Consider the following 17,440-nt stretch of genomic DNA (forward strand, 5'->3'; position numbering starts at 1 on the left):
GCAGCGCTGCTGGGGCTCCGTGCCGAGCGTCCCGCGGCGTGAGGGCGCGTTGTCGGGTTTGTTTGGTGGTGTTTCTTTGGGGTTTGTTTTGTTTTTTCTTCTTTACTAGCACTTAGCATCTGCCTGCCTGGTGCGGTACCCACACCAACCCCTCAGCTGGTTGGGTTTTTTTTCCCTTTCTCCTCTCCTCCCCGACTTTTTCTGTGCGACGCTGTTGCCCTCTAGCGTTTGCGGACATCGGCTGTTTGCTGTGGCAGGGAGCAAAATTAGTCATCGTAGTGCAGTAATTATTAATAACTTCAGGTGTTCATAGCTACTTGGCTTCCCCAAATCCCATGCAGAAATTGGTGTGTATTAACTGCTCGTTTCAGCTGTCATATGCAACCTTTGGGAAATGGCAGAAAACTTTTATATTATTTAATTTGCTACTTGATGTGCTAGATAATTGCTTTGGGTTTTGGTGTGGGGTTTTTGTTTTGGTTTGTTTTTTTTTTTTCTTTTTAATAAAATGGAAAGTGGAAGAAATGGGGTTTCTCTCACTGTCAGCATCACCACTGCGGTCTCTCAGAAGGAATGGTGATGAACTCTGCCTCGTTAACTCTTTACACTTGGCTTGTGCTTGGCAGTTGTGGGAGAAAAGAGAGGGGGAAGTAACAGTAGAGGCATGGGTAAGAGAATGTGTCGTACGTTTATTTTAAAGACCTTGGGCAAATCATTTAGTCTTGAGATAGTGATGCTTCTGCAAGTGCTGAAAAATATTATGGTTTGTCTCAGAAAAATTGTGTGAGATGTATTGTGTTGTAAGATCTTTTGGTAGAAAGTATTTAGAAAGTAAAGTAGTAATTTGAAGACCAAACCTAACTTCTGTACTCTGTTAAAGTCTTCTAGGCCTTCTTTTAAAGTATTTTAAAATACTGTGTGTTTAATCTTTATAACTTTCTTCTAATGACGAATTCTGATGCATGAGTTCCTACCCTGTAAGGTTCTCTCATAAAGCGTGAAGCAATACAGCATGGAGCTAAGGATAACATAGGCAATTGAAAACTGCTTGCCCCAAGGACTTGAAAAAACATATCTATCTACCATAATTTTTGTTGTGCCTAAGCCATTCCTTTTTTTTTAAAAAAAAAAAATACATATATGAGTGTAAACTCTTCAATATTCAAACGTTATAGTGTTTGTTTTGCAATATTAAAAGGTCTTGATGATTTCCCTTGGCAGTTCATGTCTCCTATCACCATCTTTCAGGTTGAAAATCTCTTCTTAATATGCAGTTGTAAGATCTCATTCTCAGCCTGGATTTTCTTGTCTGAGTTATTGCTGCTTGAATACTTCAGTCAGTAGAAAAACGTTGTAAGTAGGGGTACTTGGTATTTGGAGATCAGTTTCGTGTTTTCGTAATTGATTTTAAAAGCTGAGCACTACTGTCCATCCCAGGCTTGGTTGTTCTCATATGCATGTTGCTGCTTCCTACCATGTCATTCATATATCCAAAGATTTCCATTTTAATAACACTAATGTAATGACTTAAGTCATATTTCATACTGGCTGGCCAAAGCAGGCTTTTATGTTCAAAGCAATTAAATAGCATTCTAATCAGCATCAACTTAAATGTCCCTGTTGATATGCTGAGCAATATGTCTATTTTTTGTCCATTCTTCATTTAAAACTTATCCTTCATTTAATATATCAGGAGTACATCTCTAGCACCGTGGTAGCATTCAGTTTGGTAAAGAACAGAACCAGAATGTAATGATGGGGGTTATTAGGAGAGGAGAAAGAGATTTAAAAATAGGTCCAGGTATATGTAACCAGACAAATGTAATGCTGCTGAACAATATTGATGACTAATCAATCCTGAACTTGCTCCATTTTTTGGCAGTTCTTGATGAAAAGGATTTTTGTTACCCTTTAACAATTTTTTTTATGTCTGTATAGAAGTGTGACACAACTTTATTGTTTCTAATCAAGGGTCACGGTAAACAGTTGCCCTTGCACAGGCCTGAGGTAAGAATAAACCAATTTTTTTTTTTTTTTAATTGGGCTTTAAAAATGTGATTTGAGAGCAATTTTTCACTTGTGGATATTTTAGCTCAGCCCATTGTTTAATCTTGATAGTTTTTAAAACAACTGAGTTAAGGAAAAATGTTTCTTGTAGTTTTAAGAATCTTCTTGATTTTCATGATATGACTTGAATAGATTTTTTTATTATTATTATTACATGCAGTTTTATATGTCTATCTTTCTGTGGATACCTGGTGTCCTGTTTGAGCATCTGTTTACTACTGTACGATGATGTGAACCTGGAATTGATATAATTTGAGCGATTTTGTTGTTGTTGTTGTTCTAGAAAATATAGATACCAGTTATGAAATTGAATGGTCAGAACCATATGGTCCTTTCAACTACTGAGTCCAGAAAATAGTGTGTTTCTGCTGGGCAGAAACGCCAGTCGTACAAAGCCCATGGAAAGGAGCTGCGTTGCACCATCAAAGTCTTAGTGCACAAAACATGCCAAGGAGGGCACGGTGTTTGTGGGGTTGCCATGACACTCGCAGAGCAGGGACCGTCAGCAGCTGCCCATGAGCCCAAGCCCAGGGACTGGGTTCCAGGCTGACTGCAAAGACTGCTGGGGAAGCTGCTTTGGTAGTTATTATATAAATTTTACTGCCAGAAAACAAAAAATCAAGGCTTATGATTCCATGTTCTTTATGTTCACTTACTGCATCTCATTAGTAGGCTAAGTCCCCAGCCAGTGTTATTCTCATGTAAGAATTTCCATTAGGGTTATTGTGCTGAAACGATTTCTAGAATCCTAGAATTTGGTCATTTATGCTTAGCAATAAGACAACAAACTAAAGAAAGCTGCAAATGGTAGGAACTCACCAGCCTCCTTATGGTGCAATTCAGCTCCTTTGAGTTCATCACGGTATTTGTTCTCTCATCAGTACTACCTTGTTAGTGAATTAAAAAAAGTAGCCAAACAGAACAAATTAAAAACCCAAACCAACCCACGGTTGAAGATCTCTATTCTAATGCATCTGTTTCATGGTAGCTGTCTGAAGCTACCTGTAATTGTGACTACCTAGCAGTAATGCTTAGAATTGTAAATATTCCATTTAATCAGGTGCTACTTATTTCCTCTACCCACAAGATTTTCATGTGAGCTAGTCCTGAGCTGCAGAAATGACTTCTACAGTAGATGAGAATGGTGTTGAGCCTTACCGTATTCAGAATAAAATGCAAAACTTATTTCCGTGGCTCAGCTTTCTCTTAGCATCTCCTCCATAGTGAGTCGACAAGTTAAAAACAAAATTCTAAATATTCAAAGATGCTAATTGTCATGTTAAGGAGGCATTTTGATACCTCCTACTTGGAACAACACAGGTAAAAGGTTCTGGTCTGAATTTTAAGATGGTGGCATGAAGATGCAAAATTCTGTAGGAGATCAAATATAGATTCTTCTAAAATAATAAGGTTCTAGGTAAAGAACAATGAGGCAGCTTTTATTGCTTCAGATGGTGGAAAAATACTATACAAATTACTTTATAGGTAAAACTTCAGCATCACCTTTGTGGAACACTGGATTTGTATAGTGTCTGACACCCATTGTCAAGTGCTCTCAGATACAGGTGGGACCATATCCTCCTTTCATTGAACTCCACATTACTCCATTGAAATTAATGAGCTACGACTGCTTATGTTATCTACAGTTCTTTTTCATGGTTTTTCACTGAAACAATATTAAGAAATTTGAACTCTTGGGAAGAGTTTCTAGACTTTTTGATTATTTTTTTTCTTTAAGGTTTTTTCTTACACGTGGATTTATTTTTTTTTTTCTATTGCAGTTCAAGCTATCATAACTTCTTCATTCTTTTTTTAAAATATTATATTCTTTTGTCATGAAAGTAAGACTCCATAAGCACTGTTCTGTTCACCCACTGTTGATACATTCTGAATTACGCCCTTTGTCTGGTTTTACTGTTGGAGGTGATAGCGGACAAGCACCATTTTCCCTGAAGCCACGTCTGAAGCTGTGGTAAGGTCGCTATACTGGTCTTGATAGGTCCTGCAGTGTGTTGTAGGTGATACACCCCAAAGGTCTCTATACCACTGTTAAGTTCAGTGCATGATGACTTATTTTAGCATGGTGCTGTCAGATATCAGTGGAATATCTAGCAAGTACTGTTGCTCAGAGTCAAATGCTGCTGTTCCTCTAGGAAAGCAATTGTACCTTGTCAAGGCTTTGAAATTATTTTGATTTATGAAATGCACATTCTTCTTTGTGTTTTTATTTCTTTCTTTCTGTGTTCTTTTGAACTCTTGCCACGCAAAACAGTCCTTAAGTAAGTGAAAATCAAGCATGAAGCTGATTTGAGGGAGCACGTATTTAAAACTTCGGCCTTATTCTCTTCCATTCCCCTTCCTTCCAGTCTTCAGTGGTGAGGATGCCAGGTCCGGCTGTGTCCTGTTGGGTCTTGGGGAATTCCTCATTTCTCAGAGTCAAACCTCGCATCTGTCTTGGCATTTCCATCCATTCCTCCATATAGCTGCACTCTGTAGCCCCAGGAGGTACCTGCAATTAGGAGCTAAGGATAAAATGACAGAGGTTTTCTTGAAGAAAATTCAGTTTTCTGGGCTGGCTCCAGGTTTTCTGCTCAGTGGAATGGTATTAGGGACTAAGTCCTTGCTGCAAATGTTTCAAGAGCTCCTGCTGCTTACTTTAGCAGCCCTTGGGTTTCGAGCCTTCTGTAATATCTCAAACAGCTCTGTCTAATCAGCCCCTTTCTTGCCGTGAGCTTAGGTCACTGTACATTTTTTCTGCTCCAGGCAGAATTCTCAGGTTCAGGTGACTGTCAGAGGCCTAGGCTGGTAAAGAAAGAAACTTCTAAATCGTGCTGCTGGGAGCTTCCTCTCAGTAGGACTTTGGTGGTTTCTGGCATAAGAATAGGGGTATTTTAGGGACATGTTGGATGAGCTCAGGGCTAAAAGAAGCAGACGAGCACTGTGCTTGTTGGTTGTGTGGTGTCATTTGAAGTGATTCGTTGTACTTTTGTCAACAAGAGCTCTGCTTTGCGGGCTTGCATCTCTTTTCTGTGTAAACCGGACCTGAGCTCTATGCGGGGTAAGCCAGCCAGGTCTGTGGTTATTGAAGATAAGTAGGCATATGCACAGCTTTTCTACAGAATGCAATAAGTATTAATTTTAGCCACTAAGATGTTGAGTTTCTTGGCATTCAGGCAGCTGAACTGGACATGCAAAATGAAGAGAATCCTTTGTGTGTGTAATAAAATCATCTGTCTGGATTTACTGGTTTTACTCATTCAGGATGGAGCTGCTTCTTTGTCACCTGACTTCTTACCATATTAAATATCTCCTTTCCACTATCTAAACTGATACTCTTGAAGCTAATGTGACAAGGATGGGACATCTCTATACTTAAAAATGTTCTTTGAGTTCTTGTAAAGGTACTTTCAGATTGTCATTCGGTCTTTATGCGTTCTTTAACTTCTTTTCAGATATATGCCTCTAGAAACTGAGAAACTGGGATGATGTTATTTTTGTCTAACGCTGATTAATGAGCCTATATGCCTGGGTGAAAGGCAAGTCTCCTGTCTAAAAGCTACCTGCAAGTCTTTGTGCAGCTGCAGGTAAGGTTCAAGGCTGGGTGTAAGTCCACCCAGAACAGAAAGGGTTAATATACTGGTATTTGTGAGTAGAAGGTGAAGAGAGTAGAATATATCCAGAAAGCAGGCTTATCTGGTGAGATGCAGGTTTACAGGAAATCTTAATCATGAGCAAGATGGCTTACATATGCTTACTCTTGGTGCCTGATTTTGCTGTTTTGATAAATAGAATGCCATGTAGTTTCTCTTTTTCCCCTTATCTTATTTTCCTACTCATTTATTTTTACTCTGTGCTCATCATGACACTGGGAGGATCAATCTTTGGGATCTAATTAAAGTTGTGGAAGTTACATAGGTGCTGTTAAGTACATTTATTTTTTTTTTTTAAACTTTTTGGAAAACCTGGAGTGAAAGGCTGCCTTCTTTACAATGTAGGATGAGGAGCTCTTGGTGAGTGGTTAAGTGGCCCAAGTACATGACATGTTGTTTGGTATGGTCTGTTGTTTGTTTGTTGGAGGGTTTTTTTACAACTTCACCATTTTTCTCCCTTTATCAATGTGTAATTAATCTTTTATATACTTCATTTTCTTTTGGATCAGAAGCTGGCCTTATTTCTTCTATTATCATCTGCTCCCTGATTCAGCACTGAAGGTTGTCAGCCATTCTAGGAATCAAAATTTCTAGCAAAAATCCAGTAAACCTTAGAAAGTACAAAACATGAGATAGAGCTTGAGTAGATATACCACTTTTTATCATTCAAGAAAATTTAATTGTTTCTGTCAATCTGTACAGAAAAGTTCATATTTTATATTGGTCATACTTCTGGAGCTTCTTGGTATTCGCTTTTTAAGCCCTACTTAATTTCTTTCAAAAACTGAGCGTGGAAGGATTAAGCTCTCAGTTGGGAAATGACCATGTTAAAGTTCCACAGCTTATCCTAGTCCCATCTGCAAATGGGATTAGATGTGTACTACATTGAGAAGTTACAACAACGTGTTCTAGGTCTTCATACCCTCAGTATTTTTCAGAATCTGCTTTTAACCTTCCTTTCTAACTTACAGTACTTAATTATTTTATGTTTGTCACATCGCTGAGTTGTTTCACTAGGAACTTTTGACAGCAATTGTACTGTTGGCTTGAAAAATGACTGTTTTCCTTAGGTACAAGTTAGAGCATAAGTATATCCTTAGGTGATCTGACTGCTAAGTTAGCTTTTGATTTATTACTCTCTTTTTCTCAAATTTAAGAGCTGGATTATTTTATGCTTTTTTTAATACAAAGAAGTATGAAGTGCTTCCAACAATTTGCAAAACAGTACACAGTCCAGTAAAATGCTATTTGTTTAATTCTGATATTGTGGGAGAAGTGTAGTTTTGTTTTAAAAATACTCCTGTAATACGTGTAATATAGAGTACATCAGTATGTATGTATACAACAGTTGAAATGTGCGTATTTTGTTAAGAACTTCTTGGTTCTTCAAAAATCAATATAAGAATTAATTTCATCATGTAGACTGATGTTCCCCCAGCTTCTCGGGGGTGAAAGGAGGAAGATTACACATTTTCTTCAATGTTTAGGTTGTTGGCAATTGTCTACTTGGAGTTAACTTTTATCTTTGCATGAAAAATTTTCAGAAAAACAGTAAGTTCTTTGCTGCCGTGTGTGTACCCTCTCTTACATGATCCTCTGGGGTAAGGAGCCTGTGAGATGTAAAGACATTCAAATGCACATGGCAACTAGTGGGAGCAGGAAGAAATAATGCTACTAATGCAAAACTTCAGAAAGAAACTCTCAAAGTTTTGAGGTGTTCCTTCCCAAACCTCTGTTTGGCAGCAATTTCTTTGCTCACCATTAATTTAAGTGTAATGATATTTCACAAGTGTGATGCCTCAATTAAATCTCTGATTTTCTTTTCTTCTAGACGATACCTTCGGTAAAGCTTTGTGGAAGATAGATGTGTGTGCTGCAATGGTGACATAAATATTTCAGAGGACTGGAACAAGTGTTGAGAATCTGTGTTTGTTTTTAATGCTGCTGTCGAGAACAATTTAAGGCAAGTAAACAACATGAGTTTTATCATGAAACTTCACAGACATTTTCAAAGAACAGTTATTTTGCTGGCCACTTTTTGTATGGTGAGCATAGTTATTTCTGCATACTACTTGTATAATGGCTACAAACAGGAAAATGAACTTTCTGAAATCTCTTCAGAAGTGGAATGCGGTGATCTTCAACTGTTGCCATACAAGCTCATGGAGATGAAGACCATGAAGCCTATTGATCCCCTGAGGACAGATCTTGTAGTGCTGGTGTTTGTGGAAAGTCAGTACTCAACGTTAGGCCAAGATATAATAACCATTTTAGAATCTAGCAGATTTCAGTTTCACATTGAGATTGCACCGGGGAAAGGTGACCTCCCAGTGCTTATAGACAAAAATAAAGGCAAATATGCTCTCATAGTATATGAAAATATCCTAAAGTATGTGAATATGGACTCATGGAACAGAGGCCTTCTAGATAAGTACTGTATAGAATACGGTGTAGGTGTTATTGGATTTCACAAAGGCAATGAGAACAGCTTGCAGAGCTTTCAGTTGAAGGGCTTTCCTTTCCATGTCCACAGCAATCTGGGTATTAAGGACTGTTGCATTAACCCTCATTCCCCACTGCTCCATGTGACTAAATCTTCTAAGCTTGAGAAAGGTCCCTTGCTTGGAAATGACTGGGCGGTTTTCCAGATTAATCATACAGCTTATCAACCAGTGATATTTGCAAAAGTAAAGACACCAGAAAACCTTTCACCACCTGCTGCTAAAAGTGCTCTCCATGCCACAGTAATTCATGACCTGGGGCTCCACGATGGGATTCAGCGAGTCCTTTTCGGCAATAACTTGAATTTTTGGCTGCACAAGCTGATTTTCATAGATGCCATCTCTTTCCTGTCTGGAAAGAAGCTCAGACTGTCCTTGGATAGGTACATTCTGGTTGACATAGATGACATCTTCGTTGGGAAGGAGGGAACAAGAATGAACACCAACGATGTTCAGGTAAAGTATGTGCACAAAGTAATGGTCATTACAGCAAAGTGCCATTTTTTTTTTTTTTATCTTAAAGGGAACAGTTACTAATAGTTGGAACTCATGGAGGATGGAGAGCAGTAAGTAGCAATGCAAACTGTTTGGGCCTTGAGAGAGAAGCCAGTCTGTCTGGCTTTGAGTAGTCGCTGATTCCAGGTGTAGCAGTTCCTTCAGCCTCCAGGCTGGAGGAGCGTCCGTGCAGTGTCGCTTGTACCTGTACTAGGACAGAATGTAAGATGAGACGACTCACTGGTTACTATCACTTGTTTTCTCTCAAGTGACAGGCAAGTCCCTGCTGAGCTAAGTTCTATGAACGGGTTGGGGGGCATCTCTGAATTCTGTTCCCCTTACTATATATGGAAAATAGTCTCCCAAAAGGAAATTAAAGATGGCTAGTTGCTAAGTAACTGATGAAGAAAAGGGGGTAAGCATGGTAGTGTTTTCACACACACCACGTTCCACCCAAACCGCACAATTCTAAACATAATTGCAAAGCGTTTGACACTCTAGTCTGATGATAGCTTCTATCTAAGCACATGCTTCAGTGGCGTTTGAAAACAGTACAGGACTTAAGGGCTGGACCCAAGACCAATTCGTATGTAATGTGCGTGTTGCTAGTCTTACAAGCAGGAGGTAAACGTGATGAGCAAAAGTAAATAACATAAATTTTGAAGAATGGACTGGATTCTTAGCTGTTTGAAATAGGTTTCAGATGTCAGGGGTTGGTTGCAGCATTTCACCTTTAGCTCTGTTTTATGGCTCTTGCTTGCAAGCAAGGTTTGTGTTAATATTGGTCCTAAAAGCTTGTTTGTCGCTAAATGGCGTGACAATTTCTATTTTAACATTTAAGTTGTACATTCCTGAAGGTCATTTTTCACTCTCTATTGTGCTGTTCAAGTGAGGTGGTAGTTATGGGTCAGTAGGAGTAACATCTTAACATTATTTCTTGCTGTGTACCTTGCTTTCTTTTTGTGAAGTGCGTTGTTACCAAGCAGGTAGCTGGAGATCACCTTGCAAAACTGGCACTTGGTCTAGAAGCTAAAAATCTGTAAGAAGCTGATTGCTGCCCTCTTTGTGCTAAAAATAAGGGAGAATGTTTTGTTAGAACTTTCATAATGGAAAAGAGGAACTGGGAAAGGCAAGGACAGCACTGTGTGCAGTTGTTGGTCATTTTTGTTTCATTTTAACTAGGTTTTTGGGTTTTCAGTGTTAATATATATTTGTCAAGCTGCAGTAACCCTGCACGTATTGCTTCTTTAAACAAAAGGTTTGAACTTGTAGTTACAGTTCAATTTGCTTTAAAATTGCAGCATATGCTCTTTTCCAAAACGTTCTCTGCACATGCAATTATAAATAAGATATACCTCCTAGATAAGTAGGAGTGGTGGTTTCCTTATGCAAACAAATTGCACGGGAGAGAGCTGGAATAAAGGTGAAACTTAGTAAATGGAATTTCTGTGTAGAACATGATGGCAGTGTTTGAGTTAGGTGGGTGAGCATGCTGTGAGAATCTCCTAAGTGCAAACTCAAATTGCAGGAAAGAAGTAAAGTCTGACCCACATCACTGGCAAAACTCCCGTTGTTCTGCAGAAGCAGCGGTTTCTGGTAACAAAATGTGTAAAATAATGCCTGAATAAATCACTCTCTGGGTTGTGCAGTAGCAGTTTGAGACAGTATGTTTTGTAGTGTTTCTCTTGGTGAGTGACAACTTAGGATTGTTGTTTTAGGATAAGTTAGGATGATCAATTGCCAGAATTACTTACCAGAAACAGGACGCTATTGAGACAAATTTGATTAAAGCAGATACAAAAGAATAAGCTGTATTATTTTGGGAGAATAATTTGCGGTATGTCGGAATGCTATCTTCCCAAAATAAAACTGTCAAATTAAATAGAAACAATATCAAATTGGAAGTCACTTTTAAGTAGGATAATTTCGTTTTTACAGAACCGTGTTCTGAAACAGTGGAATCCGAAAAAGTGTTCCCTTCTGATTCTTCATCTACTTAAAGTTAAAATGTTCTATTAAACATGTTGTTAGGGCTGTCAGATGCAATGCATCTTCATTACTAATAATATCAAAGGAGTTATCCTCTGTGGCACAATGACATGTGGAAGGAATGAAATAAAATCAATTTGTGGTAGTTGAAAATCCATTATTGTAAAGTGTATTTGCGGATAAATTACTTCCTATTAAACAGGAGCATTTTACTGAGTTCTGCAGCATTGACTGTGACAGAATTGTGCACTGCAAGTGTGAAAATAGGTCGCTAAATGTAGACGATGTATAATTTCAGTACTCAAGATTCTCATTTCTGCTAAGCTTACGTTTTAAATACTAGCAATATAGAATTGGGTGTAATGCTTTTTTGCGCTTTAATTTTGTTTGACATGTCTCCTATTTAATGTTTTCTGGATATATTCACATTTGGTAGGACCGTGAGCTTGCTTGAAAGTAAGGCAAATGTTTCTACATGTGCTCTATTAATAAATCTCAACATCCAGAGAACCTTTAGGATCGGTTCTGCCCATTCCTCTGGATAGGACAGAGTTCAGAAACTGGAAGGTTAATGCAGAACCGATAGCAAAAATAATTGCTCATTAATGATTCACTACCTAACTCCAGAAGGCAGCATTTGTCTTGGGTCTTCTGAGACAAAGGCTTCTCTCTGTTGAGTGCATAGAGAACGTAGATTTGCTTTAGAAGGACCGATTCATTAAGCCCCTAAGGTTCAGGCACAAGTTAGGTGAGCGAGTTAAAAAACTGTGTCTGTACTATGCTTTCTTTGTAAGAGTTTAAATAGGGAGCCATTGTAACGAAAGATGTCCTGCAGGATTGAAGTAGTACAGGGTAGTTGTTACATTGCAATTCACAGAATCACCAAATGGATAAAGTTGGAAAGCATTGCTGGAGGTCATCTGGCCCAGCCCCCCTGCTTGGGCAGGGCCATGTCCAGGTGCCTTTTGATTGCCTCCAAGGAGGGAGATCCTGAGTGCATGTAAGATCAGGTTTTCAAGAGAATTTCTTCTTCAACTACCTAAATGAAATTTGCAGTGGCCAGAGTAGTTAATATTTGGACATTAGGCTAAACTGCCCTCTTCTTTAAAGTTTGTGAATTGGAGCTGAGCACTTAGGAAAATTGCTATCGGAAGGTTAAGTGGTAGCTTTTTATCAGTATTATATATTGACCTCAGAAGAGGTCAAGGCAAAAGCAAACCCTCTAAAACGAGTGTCTTTGCCTCATCTTTAGAGGTGCAGAAGCGGTGGTACTTCAGCTTGAGTATCTATGGTGTCAGGGATGCAAGTGTGAAGAACCCTTCTGACAATCCGTTGACACAGTTCATCAACCTAAACCCGGTAAAACTAATAAATGGTTTGTTTTATTAAACAACAGATGAAGTTTATTTTAGTTCCACCACAGCATCTACAATTAAAAAATAAAAGACCTAACCAACTTGAAACTGTACTTGAGATTTTTGGGCTACCTGATTGTTACAGATTTGCCTGTCACTGTATAAAATCTGGACTGATAGAACATAGTTCTTCAATGTAACATACTGAGTAGCTGTCACTGTGCATGAACAATAACCATCCATCTTCATATTTATTTACTTTATCTTCCTCTAGTATAATAGAAATAATGGGAGAGAACATTTTCATAGTCTAATTGCTTCCCCCTTTGAAAATAAGCTTGGTAATGTCATCTCAACATTCATTTTTCAGTAACTTTTTTTTTTTTTCTCTCCTAATGTCTGTCAGGCAGGAGGGACCATTATGCTGTGACAATGTTATATTTTATTTTTCTTGTGTCTTTTAGAAGACTAAGAGCCTGTGCAGTGCAAATAATTCATTTAAATAGACATACAGAGAAAATATAGAGAGAGATCCACAGAGTAAGTTTATCTTAATAGACCATGATTGTCCTGGCTGATGGTCTACTAATTTAATATCTTTTTTTGTTACAGTTACTGTTTGTGAAATTTTTATGACTATAAAGCGTTGAGATTTTTTCAAAGGAAAAGCAGCTGATAATAGGGGGGCAACTAAATAAGATTTTTTTTTTTAACCCCTGTTGACAGTTTGTGCAGTGCTGGTGGTCTAGGCAGGAAGTTGGTCTACCTTTTCCTTCATTTCCCCAATACGCATGCTTTGTGTATTTCCTTGAGAGTTGATCACATTTTCAAAATGAAAAATTAGAACACTGTGGAATTGTGTTCCAAATAATTAGCTGTGTGATCTCCTCTTGACTCTCTTGTCCTTTAAGTACTTTTCAAATGAGACATTTTGAATTGAAGTCAGGATGGGGATCTCTTCGCTTTATTCATGTAAGCCTAATCTTTTTCTACACTTGTAATTATTCCTTTATAATTACCAAAGAAAAAGCTTCGTATTAACCGTATCCATTATTGGGAGAAGGATCTTTTTTTTTTTTTTCCTCTTTCTATTTTATGAGCACTTAGGCAATGCATTTGTTAGTGTATGTGCATTGAAATGGGCTTCAATCTGCAGGCTTTCGGCATTAGACTCATCGAGGAATTGGACAAGAGCTATCCTCTTTGTGTATCATCTGTGCCAAACAGCGATCTGATAATGGAGAGGATTTAGCCAGAAAGAAGAAAGCCGTAGCAGTTTAGTCTCCTTCCCTTGCACAGTCTGTCAACTTGCCTGAATTTTGAGGTTTATAATGTAGACATTTATATCGAGCTAGTCCTCTATATTTCTGTAATAGACAACATAGAAAAATAGCTCATCTTTAGGCAGACACTGGTTAAGTGACTTGCACTTGGGAAGTATGTATTTGTTTCTGTTGTTCATAAAATGCTTCTAGAGCAACTAAGTTCAAGTACAAACGTTTTCATTTGGTCAGATCAATCTTCTTCCATGTTTCAAAACCAGCACTGTCACTTTTCTGTTATTTCCTTATCGGTGGCCTAATCTTTCGTTTAATATAATCTAATTTTGTTTAATAACAGACTTCTCCCTTAAGAGCCTAATTGTTTATTCCTTGTATTGCAAATTCATCCACATTAGTCAGCACAGCTTAAATTACAGTTGCTTAAAACCCATTAGGTGTCTTTTCACCCTGTGTAGCATATGTGGAAAGAAATCAGAACTTCCATGGTAAAGCTTACAGCTTGGATATAAACTTTAAAAATACAGTGCTGTATTTTTTCAGTTACTCTTGCATGGGAAAGACCTAAATATTTGCCTCAGAAGAGAGGCTTAGATATATTTTGTGTTAAGGCAGAATGGCTAAAAGGTGCCAGAAAACCTGAACAGTCAAGACACAGGATTGTTCCTGTCACAGGAGGAAGTCTAATTCTGTAAGTTAATTGCTTCTTTATCTATAGGATCCCATAGAAGGTTATCAGTAAAGAAATGATAGATGTGTCATCAAATGTTTCTGTTGCAGAACCACCAGAGATACTCTTGTCTGCTCAGTTGGACTGAGCCGTAAATCTTTCCTTTGGGGAGATTCAAAAAGTCTTTTTAATCACCTCTTTAAATGACATAATGAATTAACTATTAAGAACTCTTGTTCTGATAAATCATTTTACATTCCCAATTGATTAGCACAGTACCTTTATGCCATGTGCTTACTGTATGTGTACATATATTCTTTCTTAATTTGACCTGAATCTCCTAAGGTATTTTATCTTGACTTGGCTGAAATAATAAGTAAAAAGTACATTCTGTTCTTAAAAATAGACACAGAAAAGGAATATTATTAACTGTGGTGTTTCTGTAGCTGTTTGATGCCCTTGGAAGACTGACTTTACTTCTTGAGTGAATTGTTTCCCATACAGTAGTGTGGAATATTATGCATTGTGAGGCAAAAGAAATTAGATCTCAGAACTAAAATATAACTTTAAAACAAGTTATAAAAATGGCTTTATGTATTTTATGGGCATATAAAACACTTTACCAGTCAGTCATCTTAACATTTAACTTCTAAAAGCAATTTGGTTTATGTAGCAACTTCTGTGAATTTTAATCTAGTAAGATGGATACAATTGCTGCTTGACAGAGCCCAGCTTTCATTCTTAAAAGGAGTGTACTGATGTTTGAAACAGAAAGCTGGATGAAAGTCCTTGACCAGAGGAGGGTGGCTGTGGAGGGGTGACAGGGACGCAGGAGAGCTGCCTCTGCCTGGGGTACAACACTTCTGGGACTGCCAGGGTGATGCTGGGCATTCCACACCTGTGCTTCCTCCTCCTGTTCCACACCTGTGTAGAGCCAGATACAGCCAAACCCCATGGAATAAGCTTTGCGCCAAGATTAATTTTACAGCTTATCCATGGTGTATAAAGACAAAAACCTTGCACGATAACTGCCTGTCTAATAATAGCCAAGATCCACATCGTATCTCTGTGGCCTGCCAGGCAAGCGGAGAGGAGGCTGCCTTTTCTGTGTTCAAATGCCCCTGGTCTGTGCTTTATGCTGATGCGCACATGGATATTATATGTGGGAAGGACTGAGGTTCAGAAGTCGATTCCTGTAGGGTTTTAAGTGTGAGGAGGCTTACAGTGCCAGTGCTGTGTCTGTTATGAGGAAACCAAACTTCAGCCTTGTTGGTTCAGTGTTCTTCGTTAGTCCTGCATTTGCTGGAATTCATCGCTTGTCTTGTTTGGTTTGTTGGTGGTGTGTTGGAGTTGTTTTTCTGAAAAATCAATTTTTTGAAAAATAGAGCAGTTGCGTGTGGTAGTCCTTAGCTCCATTGAACCTAGGAGAGACATCAGGTCCTAGACATAGAATTTTACAACTCAGTAGTGATGTGCTGCAGCCTTTGAGGCCTGTAGCAAAGCGGTTTAAGTTCTATTTTTGAGGAGGATAATATTCTATGTATGTGCTTGCCTACTAGTTTATGCACCTGGGCCTAAAAGGTGCCGAGTATTTTCTATCCAAAGGAATCCTGTGGAAGTTCTGCACGTTCACAAGTGTGCACAGTCTGCATTTCAGAAATGTCTCACATGGGAGGGTTGGATCAGGAGAGCGGTACTGCCCCGTGCTCCCTCATTTGTACTTTGTATTTATCGACTGCTAAGAAACTTAACTGCTGAGTGCAGAGTTCTCTGGAGCGTTAAGACAGAAGATATCTCAGAAGGACAAGGCAGATCACTAATCACAAAGTTGTTTAAAGTGATTTTTTTTTTCTGCTTAGTTTTGCAATGCTGGAGTAACTGAAAATCTATTTTTAAATTTTTTTTTTATTTTTTTTTTAAATTTTTATTTAATAGCTGTGACACTACACTTTCACGCAAACCTAAATCTTGAAACAGTGATTTTTTTCAAGGATTGTGCCATCTCCTTCTGTTATGGATTCAGTGGCAGGGAACTCAGAGAAGAGCAATCCATCTCAGTTGCAGCTTTTTTGTTGTCAAAGAGTCTGCAGCAACTGCTTCTCGGCATGGTGAATCCCATGAGATCTTCAAGGGTGATGAGAATGATTTGCCTCAAGCTCTTCTGCCCCAGCACCAGATTTGACTGTTGGTTGTGTACTCCCTGTTCCTTGGTCTGTTTTCATGATAGACCCAAAGTAAGGAAACCATAGTTTCTATGAATTCACTGATGATTTCCAAAATAAGTAGATGTGCACTATGGATGCAGTCATCTACATATTTTTCAGAAAATTACAGGCTTGGGTGGGTTTTTTTGTTGCTGGGTTGTTTTCTTTTGTTTGCTTGTTTTGGTTTTAATTCCCCATATTTCTCTGTAGTGGTGAATACTTTGCTATCCTTAGGCTGAAGGAACCCTCTTACCAGTGGTGTCTGCCTTTTGTATTCGGATTCCTGTTCTCAGTGGAGTTGTGTGATGTAAGAGCTATTTTATTTGAAACTTAAGCAATTGCGCTCACCTGAGATCAAGTGCACTGTTTCTGCTTCTTCCCTTGACTTGGTTTATTATGCAGAGACATCTTTACACTTGAGCATAAGTGTTCCCTTCCAAAGGGATCCACACAAATGCTCACGTCCACCCGGTGTGCGAGCCTTCAGCGATCACTTTTGGTTCACAGCCATGTAGTTAGTAAGTTCCGTCTTCCTTTCTCTTCTCAGAAACTTATACTTTAAGAATGTATGTGAATATTTTTGTGGATGAGATGAAAATGCATGTGATTCTGCACACTTTACTTTGAGTATTGTCAACATAACCTAAGCTCAGCTCTGTTTGGGTTGATCCATCTGGCTGTGAAAGCAAAACCTGCCATTCCAAAATTTATGAAGTGAAATGTGTGTCAAGACATATTGAAACCTGAGTGTGCACTGTAAGGTGTTCAAATCTGCTGGATAATTTCTCTCCACTGAAACAGCTTTTTCACAGTTTCAAGACTAGTATTTTAAAAGCTCCCCATTGTTGTTCACTGAGTAATGATGTTCAGAGAGCAAAAGACAGAAGGAAGTTGAGAGAAAGCACTTGCTGGGCGTAGGTGTCACAAAGTTAAGGCACCGGACCTGGGGCAGGGTTCTAGCTCTGTGGCATGCCCAGGGGAATAATTAAGACAGGTTATACACTGAAACCACTTTCCAACCTCCTGGCAATGTATCCCTCAGCTATCCTGTCAGTCCCTCTCTTTTCCTTCAATTGAAAGTTCTCTTAGTCAGAGGCTCTTTTTATTGCATGCTTTTTCTTCAAAAAGCACTTTGATAATACAAATAATAATAATGCAACTACAGCTTACCACAAAGCTGTACAGAGTGGCTGCTGCAAGATTTATTCTGAGCTTTTTCAGATGAAAAA

General features: G+C 38.5%; 1 protein-coding gene across 1 annotated transcript in view; it reads left to right on the forward strand.

Moving 5' to 3' along the window:
* The first annotated feature begins 7,693 nt into the window (after window positions 1–7,693).
* Window positions 7,694–17,440, forward strand: part of LOC104121933 (N-deacetylase and N-sulfotransferase 3) — a 60,102-nt gene continuing 50,355 nt past the window's right edge. Inside the window, exon 1 of the mRNA XM_009633999.1 lies at window positions 7,694–8,674. Coding sequence (XP_009632294.1) covers window positions 7,694–8,674 — 981 coding nt within the window. The remainder of the gene's footprint in view (window positions 8,675–17,440) is intronic.

This window comes from Egretta garzetta, unplaced genomic scaffold, assembly GCF_000687185.1.
Source record: "Egretta garzetta isolate BGI_Z169 unplaced genomic scaffold, ASM68718v1 scaffold342, whole genome shotgun sequence".
Lineage (NCBI taxonomy): Eukaryota > Metazoa > Chordata > Aves > Pelecaniformes > Ardeidae > Egretta > Egretta garzetta.